The sequence below is a fragment of the Hippocampus guttulatus genome, chromosome 18, assembly GCF_054856545.1.
Source record: "Hippocampus guttulatus isolate MCC_2025c chromosome 18, RoL_Hgut_1.0, whole genome shotgun sequence".
Taxonomy (NCBI): Eukaryota; Metazoa; Chordata; class Actinopteri; order Syngnathiformes; family Syngnathidae; genus Hippocampus; species Hippocampus guttulatus.
Genome location: NC_141278.1, coordinates 5,498,008 through 5,506,762, shown reverse-complemented (window position 1 = coordinate 5,506,762; position 8,755 = coordinate 5,498,008). Strand labels below are relative to the sequence as shown.

Genomic DNA, 8,755 nt, shown 5'->3' with positions numbered 1-8,755 from the left:
CAAGCTGCTTTTAACCTCAGGCTCGTCAATATTGTAGTTGATTGATCAGTTAAAAAGCCAGCCCCGGCGCAAACTCTGATGTCTTGGTGCATTGATTGTACACTGCAAGGAGCTGTGGCTAAGTGTGATTACCCGGGAAAGCCTGGCAATTATTGGGGGCTTTTCCCTTTATTGTCCAAAAAAATCGCTCATTCAAGTCGTTTTGTTACAGATTGTTAGTTCTGTTTGGATTCCTGATTTAGTTTGATTTTTATTTTATTTTTTTAAACCTATGTAAATGGTTAGCCTGTTTAGCACGTCAGCCTCACAGTGCAGAGGTGCAGGGTTCGATTCCGGCTCCAGGATAAATGTATTACAAAATGGATAGACGGATCGAGAACGAATATGAAAGGGCCCGAGTGCTTTGCCAAATTTGACACACCTGCTCCCTAGCTACATCTCATACCTTATAGCACAGGTGTCAAAGTCAAGGCCCGGGGTCCAGATCTGGCCCGCCAAATCATTTTATGTGGCCCGCGAAAGCAAATCAAGCATGTCAAGTTCCATGATGCTTTTGCTAAAGTCTGAACCAAAATGTCAAATTGTCATATGTAATCCACAATAACGGTCATTATCCTTGACTTCTGATTTTAAAACTAGTTATTCATCAATTTGTTGTGTGCCGTGTATCTAATATGTGGAGGGGGATTAAACTTTTATAAAGGTTCCCAAAATTCATAACGGCCCTCCAAGGGAAACCGGAACTACAATGTGGCCCACGACAAAAATGAGTTTGACACCCCTGCCTTATAGCAAATGCGTCATATGGCACAGTGGAGGCAAACGGCTCATTGGGCCCAGTTTCCAAGTTTCACATAGGGGTGTGCGCACTTTTGTTGCCAGCCATTTCGACATTGATGGCTTTGTATTGAGTTACGTTGAGGGACAGCAGATGCACAATTATACAATCTTCGCACTGTCTACTTCACATCGCAGCAACATCTCAAGAGATCACGAGAATTTAAACTAGAAGTAGAAAAGAAATCGCAATTCTTTTTTTGTATCGAAATGTGTTCAATGAATAAGTGAAGCTTGTTTTTTTTTTCAATCGCACTAGTGAACTAAATGTCTTTTATGCATCAAAAAAAAACTACTGGGAAGCACTTGAGTAAAAGTTAATACTAAACGACGTAGACACATTCACGGCACGCGTGCACGCGCCTATTGGCCGTGCGCGCGTGCCGTTGAGCTTGAGAAAGCGTGGACGTCACATCGTTCTCCTCACATCACTCCTTCCATCAAGCCGCGCTCCTCATCCTCCTCATCTCTGACACTTTTCGTCCACTTTCGGCTCATGCGATTACTTTGAAACAACTCGAAGCAACTTGTTTGGATCCAGCCACCTCCTCCTCCTCCTTCCCGATGTAGTAGCGCGCGCGCGGCGCTCCCGGCGACCGAGGAGCGGACTTCTCGTGCCGGAAGCGGAGAGATGCCCCGGGTGGGATGTGCTCCAGCCGCAAAATCCTGTGGAGCCTTCTCCTCCTGTCCGTGGTGGAGGTGGGCCTGGGCGTGGCGAGCATCGTCCTCGGAGCCGTGGGCATCAGCTGGGCTCGGGGGGAGCACAAGCCGCAGCAAGGCGACGCTTCGCCCGTGTGGAGCGGACTCTGTGTACGTGACTTTGCTACTTTTTAGTAAGTTGGCGGGTGGACTAAAAACAGTCATCGTGTTCTCAGTTCGATAAGAGTTATGGTACATTCATTTATATACATTTAAAAAAAAATTAAATATATATATATATATATATCTTTTTTTTAATGTATATAAATGAATATATATATATATATATTCTTCTTTAGGCGCACTGTAAAATTTATTTCAACAAAAATTAGACTTCTAGTCAGTGTGTTTGGGCGGGTTAAAAGGCGCATTTGTTTCCTCCAAAAGACGGATTCGCTTTCGCCGATGAGGCAATTAGACGAGGAAAATGCTCCATTCACTGCACTGACCACCTATTTTCTCCTTTAATGTGTGGTGAGTGCAAAGGGTCTAATCCTTTTTTTTTTTTTTAATTCATGAGTCTGCACTTTTTCAGCATGTTCTAATTCTCAAGGTGTTATTTTGGCAAAGGTCTGCAGCAGGCACAGTGGCTGGCAACACAAGCCAAGAAGCTCCCGCTGTCGATTGGCTGCAAAAGTGTGAAATAATTCAGAGCAGGTCACTTTGCTTGTGTCTGTGCTGCTTTTGTACTACGCTCATGCCAATTTGTACTCTCGTGACAGTACCTCTCACATTAAAAAAAAAAAACATGCATATTCTGTTCAATGAAGACTTCAAATTGCCCATGGGAGTGTGCGTTGTCTGTGTCCTCTGCGATTGGCTGGTCACCAGTCTGTCGTGTACACATTTAAAATCGACTTTTTGTGATGTTTTCACCCTGCCAAACACCTTCAGCACGTGTTTGTTGTTTCTCTTTTTCAGTTTCTGCTCTGCGGGATGTGTGGAGTGTTGTGCGCTCGAAAGAGGACCGGCCTTACTGTAAGTTCAGTAATCCTTTCTTTGTTGATGCATCTTGTCTTGTGCCTAATCTATGCGCATTTCTCTTTGGATGGAGGCTATTTTTGCTGCAGCAAACAGGAAGAGGACTCCAGCTGCCTGACACATGGGGAGTCTTGATTATTATTTCATGCTTTTTAACCCATTTGTGTCTCTTGGTTCTCCACTGACGATTAAACTTCATGTCACCTTATATAAGGTTTTCCATGACAGAACTACCTTTGACCAGCTTTTAATAGCAAGCCATCTTCTTTCGGAATTTGGTCGATGATATATTTACCGCACTAGTGTCAATGTGTGTGTACACAGTGCGCTCTGTGAGAGACGTCCGAGGAAAGCAGGGGCGGCAAGCAGTCACCTCTCCTCTTCTCTTTCTGTCCAAGTCCTCGTCTTTCCTCGCCTTCCACTCTGGATGTCTGCTTGTCTGGCTAAAGATGGATCAATGTCAGCACAATGGAAAAGAGACCTTTGCTTCACCCTGCACCCACCCTCCACTTATTACCACTTTCTCCATTGCTTACTGCCACCCGTCATCTTCTTCTCTGTATTTTCAATAGTCTTTTTCTCCTCATGTCTTTCTGTGCCACCCCCACGTCCCAAGTTCACTCCATGCCTTCGGGCCAATGATCGCATTAGCTTAGTTTGGTTCAGGAGTCCTGCCAGCCAGACGCCTCACACACACCTCACAGGGTAATGGCTGAAATTGGAGATGTCCTTTTCAATGTGGTTGCAAACAGTGAAGGCACCTCTGCTCATTTCCAAAGAGACAGAATACAATCCTCGCTCAATCAACTTGACCTGATTATTTGACTGGCTGAATAAAGGACCTGCATTAATCTCATCCTGTGTGGGGGGGAAAAATGATTGCCATGCTGGGATTCAGAGCCTGCCTTTACCCAATGTGGCACCGTTGGTGAGATTTTGATTGGTGCATTTCATTTTCTGGGTGTAAAATGTATAAACCTTATTTAAAAAAAAATCAATTCGGGGTTATTGTTTCACCTATGTTGTAGATTTTACGGCGTAATGAAGATGGACATTTGCACTCCCCTTTTCATTGTTTTGATTTTCTTACTCACCTCATCTGTCGTCTTGTGTTCTCAGATGATTTTGTTCTCAGCGTGCTGCATTTGTGGTCTGATTGGCGGCATCCTCAACTTCCAGTTTGTCCGTGCGCTCACAAAACGACCAGATTCCATGCAATCCATCCACTTTGCTGCAATGACTCTGGCCTGTCTGGGTAAAACTGGACAGACGGCGTGACAACCAAGAAGCACACATGCGACGATATGCCTTAACAGTTTTTCCTATCTTGTCCGTAGGGATCTCCTCATGTACATTATCCACTTGGCTCACCTGTCGTCTGGCCAGTTCCGAGCAACAGAGGATGTTCTTGGAGAGGGAGCACTCCTTGCACCATTCACATGAGATGACAGAGAAGGTAGCAAAAATAAATAAAAAAAAGGCTTCTCATTGGTTAGCTTGCCTTTTGACCTAATGCGTGCCTGTTCAACAGGATGTCTTGGACAACTCCAGTAACGGTATACCTCAGCTCTCCTACAACGGACACACCAGTGCATCACCATGACGACAACTTGAATCATTTGCTGTCAATACATAAAGCGTGGTTGTACTGCAGGCGGAAAATGCTTTGACGTATAACAATATCAATCACAGGAGGTGGACTCTGTGCAGACAGTGAAGGGAGATTTTTATTTATTATTATTATTATTATTATCTTTTTTTTAGGATGATGGAGTGCATTGGACCTAACCAAAGAGGATGAATTGACATTTCAGTGTCAAATAACCACTTGATATCATCAAAACTTTAAATGAATGAGCAGAATGGAAAAGATTTTCTTTCTATACTGCCTCAAAATCAGTTAGTCAGGCTTTACCTCAGTGTGGGTTTTAATTGAACATTTTCTAATCTGCTTATCCTCACAAGGGTTGCGGGTGTGCTGTAGCCTAACCCAGCTAGAGTGTTCAATTAACCTGCCATGCATGTTTTTTTGGAATGTGGGAGGAAAAAGGAGTACCCGGAAATAATTCATGAAGGCACGGAGGGAGCATGCAAACTCCACACAGGAAGGCCAGAGCTGGAATCGAACCCTGCACTGCTGCACTGTGAGTCAGACATGCTCACCAGTCGTCCACCGTACTGCCCTATTAATTGAACAATATAGTTATAATTTTGCCTATCTGTAAAACTGTGCTACATTCTAATATTTGGTGGTACAAGTTCATCTCAGTAAACTAGAATATAGTGGGGGAACGTTCTTTAGTTCAGAAGCTCACTTCAAAAAGAGTATTTGGATTGACTTAATGATTTTTTTCTATTGTTTAATAGAGCTCCTAAAACGAACTTTTTTAAAAATCTATTCTAATTCATTCATATGTATCAGTGTCAGTCACACCTACCAGTAACAACATGACCTTATTATTAAATGAAGACCTGTCTGGCAATGTCAAGAGGGTAATAGTATCCTAAAGGCAAAAATATAGCTATGGGTTGAGTAATGGATATGGTTAAGCTTGTGCAAATGTACAGTACCTCGTAACATTACTATGTCAGGAATGTAGTACATGCATATTTTTATAAATGCTTTTAACTATGGGTAAGTCAATAAAAGTCTAATACAACATTGGAACGGAAAAACTAATGTGTGTAAAATGAATTTTATACATATATACAGGTATATATATATACATATATAAAACACACACACACACAATATAACATTCATTTATTTACTGTCTGTGGAACGTATACACTCATTTGTAGGCATCATCTTTAAATTGCTTTATGCTCATTCGACTTTAGGAGTTTCTATTCCATTTTTGTCTCCAGTGTTACTTTCACCTCTTCACCAGCAGGCGGCGATGTAAACCGTAATTGAAGATTCCCGAAGCGGAAGTCGGCACTCGTTGACTTTCTGCTCCTCTCTGGCAATATGGCGAACTTGAAGCATGCCGAACACGACCCAAAACGTGTGGAAATGTCCGGCGAAATCCTCGAACCTTGCGCTCAGAACCCAGCAGTTACAGCGTCCTCCACGGCTCGGGTAGATTTGGTCGAGATTCCATGCGTTATCCCGTCTTTTGCCGCCGCTTCCGAACTTTTGTCAGCGCCCTACTCTTGTCTGGTGATGAACACACGCCGAAGACACGTCGTCCTGCCGCCCGTGTACCTGCACAAGAAGAGGACAGCGTTACGGGAGGAGTTACAGGGCGAGCTGCTCAAATTCTCACCGAGGTGACACAACTCAGTTGGTTAATTTTATTTGGTGATGAGGTGTGATAGGTTTTCGAATGTAGGTTCACATTTGTAAAGTTTGAGAAGCACTGTTGTAGAGCATTTGCTAAACCGCAGTCCCAACCTAATTTAAAGATGGAAGCATATCATTGGCTGAAATGATTGTGACATGTCCACAGCGACTGTGAACGTGTTTTGACCATGTGCATTATCACGCTTTCTCCCGCAGCCTCCAAGGTGTACCTCTAGCTTATGACAATATCCAGATTGTGCGCAGCCATGGAGACATTTATGATGACAGCGGCTACATTCACATGGACATACAAGCCAACTTTATTATATTTCAACCTCAAGAAGGACAGAGATTGCTGGTCGGTATTGCAATTAATCCATTTTAAATCGACATTGCGATGTAGTAGAATGCAATTCTCTAATCTGGGTTTTGTGGTGGGGGACCTCCAGGGGAAGGTGAACAAACTTGGTGTTAGCCACGTGGGCTGCCTGGTCCACAGGTGCTTTAATGCCAGCATTCCTAAGCCCAACCTTGTCTCTGTGGATACCTGGAGGGACGCGGGCCCCAGGATCGGAGCGGAGCTGGAGTTTGAGGTGGTTGCGCTTGATGCTGACACTGCCGGTGTGTTGCTTATAAGAGGAAGGCTGAACAGAACCAGGTACGCATATGACATATCAAGTCTTCTTGCGTAGTTGGATGGATTTTCGCCCCCCAAAAACAGCACCTAAGAGATTTTTTTGGGGGGCCTGAAGATCTATTGTAATGGAGTAATAGATTTAGAACCCCCCCCTCTCCCCCCAAAAACAAAAAACAAAACGGCACCGAAGAGATTTTTTGGGGGGGTTCTAAATCTATTACTCCATTACTCCTGGGATGTAGCGATACCACAAACAAATACAATTTTTGCCCCTCACTCATGCTTTCAAACACAACATAAACACCTTCCGTGACACACGTTGTCACTCTCTCACTTTCAATTCCCGAAATTAGCTTGCTTGTTGCCCGTACATCACTCCGTATTCTGTGCTCCAACCCATTGCCGCCCTTTGAAGAAATGCGTCCCAACTGCCTGGAGTCTCACATCTTCACCAACAGAGAGCGCTAACGTACTATGGCACAGCCGTGAAATCCCGCTTCACATTTAAATGTACTGTACAGTATATGCAAACATTACATCCACAGACAAACTTGGAAATTCCTAGGGGTTAGAAAATCAGACTTTGCGGCTTTTCACTTTTCTGTCCCGATAAAATTAACTGCAAAAAACGAGGGATGACTGTAATCCATCTTTGAATTTTTGGTAATTTAAAAGCAAAGTGCGTATTTTGAATACCATTCCAAAGCTTTGTGTTTGTCTCAGGGAAATTAATGTAATCCTGTTTGTGTACATCAGGGTTCAGGAATTGTTGGCCATTACCGAGAGCTCCGATTCGGGTGTCGTCGTCGACCAGGCCGAGTTAGAAGACATACAACCGGTCACAGAGGCCACTGAGGAGTCTGTTGACCAAGACGCCACCAAGAAAAAGAAGAAGAAAAAGAAGAAAGAGAAAATCAAAGAAGAAGAGGAAGCGATGTGGCCGTCCTCCCAACTCGATGGTAACGGGACAGGGAGTGAAGCCAATGGTGAGAAGAAGAAGAAGAAAAAGAAGAGAGATAAACTCAAAGAAGTGATAGAAGAGATGTCGCCGTCACGCCAAGATGATGGTAACGCTACACTCGAGCTGGATGGAACGGCGAGTGATGCCAATGGTGAGAAAAAGAAGAAAAAAAAGATGAAAAAAGAGAAGAGGATAAAAGAAGAAGAAGAAGAGGAGCCGGTTCAGATCTCCCCCATGGAGATCCACGCCAGCGACTCCAGCGGCTATCACAGTGACAAGCCCGACAAGAGGAAACGCGAAAAGGAGGTCCAAGTCAGTGCAAGTTTTAGTCAAGAGGCTTTCGAACCAAAGTCCAAGAAAAAGAAGAAAGAAAATGACATTGCTTGAAAAATGGATTTTCCCTGATTCGGGACAATGCCTTGAATGACTCATCCGTGTCGTCAGTTGCCATTCGTGGCCTGTAGGGGGCGCAAAACTGCTTCACAAAGCAGCTCACTTGGACTCATCGTTTATGACAAGAATCCAATCTGTGGAGATCTCCTCTGTGCCTTATAACGCTCCACAAGCGGGGGGCTAAAGGCTACAAAGAAATAACGTTAAATATTAAGGACAACAAACCAAAAGTTTATGATGAATAAATATATATTCTTTCAATAATATCAATATTTCTCATGATTCAGATTTGGACTTCACGGATTGATGCTGAAGTGTCATTGTTCTTGTGAGAACTAAGAATGGCTTTAAATGCTTTTCTGTTATCTTTTATGCCGACCATCGAGTGTGAGGTGATGAAGCGTCGAGAGACAACTTAAAGGGTTGCGCGTGTTTTCTTTAACCCCCCGCACAAATCCTGCGGAGTCTTAATTAGTGCCGAGGTGCAAAGAGCCGCAGAGCTTATCGGGATCAGTCTAAAGACGAGAGATAAGGGGTGCAGTTAAATGGTTGCGGCGTCATCCGTCACATCCGATCATCTGTTTCTGTTATCATGGGATAACCTATTGCTGGCTTGATCTAGTGAATGCTTTTTAAAATTTTTTTTTACTACATTCAAAATCTGATCAATATAACTTGTTTTTCACAGATTGGGGAGAATTTGAGTGTTGTCTTACCCGATGTGTATGTGTTTCCACATCGCTTGTGTGTGAATGTTCACTTTTTGAAGGAATGTCACTCCCCAAGTCGATGCTAATTTCCCATTCCCACTTGAATGGGATCCTCCATTGACTTTAGCATGAGCGCTAGCGATGTTTTGAACGCCTTGGCTCCCCCGCGCCGCAGAACCTTGAACAAAAACGTATGGATTGGCTACCTCAAGTGGACAAAAATAAGAGCCGCACCTCTCGTGCATATTTTG

At 43.7% G+C, this 8,755-nt stretch overlaps 2 protein-coding genes across 6 annotated transcripts; both read left to right on the top strand.

The window, feature by feature from the left end:
• The first annotated feature begins 1,216 nt into the window (after nucleotides 1-1,216).
• tmem196 (transmembrane protein 196) lies at nucleotides 1,217-5,193 on the top strand. Its single transcript, XM_086136564.1, has 5 exons — nucleotides 1,217-1,647; nucleotides 2,458-2,514; nucleotides 3,637-3,772; nucleotides 3,855-3,973; nucleotides 4,049-5,193. Exons 1-5 carry the CDS (start codon nucleotides 1,483-1,485, stop codon nucleotides 4,118-4,120), a joined length of 549 nt encoding a protein of 182 aa, XP_085992690.1. The 5' UTR covers nucleotides 1,217-1,482; the 3' UTR covers nucleotides 4,121-5,193.
• polr1f (RNA polymerase I subunit F) lies at nucleotides 4,517-8,481 on the top strand. Of its 5 annotated transcripts, none has more exons than XM_086136563.1 (6): nucleotides 4,517-4,661; nucleotides 5,412-5,525; nucleotides 5,664-5,790; nucleotides 6,020-6,161; nucleotides 6,253-6,461; nucleotides 7,197-8,481. In XM_086136563.1, the coding sequence occupies exons 2-6, from the start codon at nucleotides 5,489-5,491 to the stop codon at nucleotides 7,786-7,788; spliced, it is 1,107 nt and encodes a 368-aa protein (XP_085992689.1). In that variant the 5' UTR covers nucleotides 4,517-4,661; nucleotides 5,412-5,488; the 3' UTR covers nucleotides 7,789-8,481. The 5 variants fall into 5 exon arrangements, with proteins under 5 accessions (XP_085992689.1, XP_085992686.1, XP_085992687.1 ...); XM_086136562.1 differs by having other exon boundaries at nucleotides 4,525-4,661; nucleotides 5,386-5,525; XM_086136560.1 differs by having other exon boundaries at nucleotides 5,412-5,790.
• The last annotated feature ends 274 nt before the right edge of the window (nucleotides 8,482-8,755 follow it).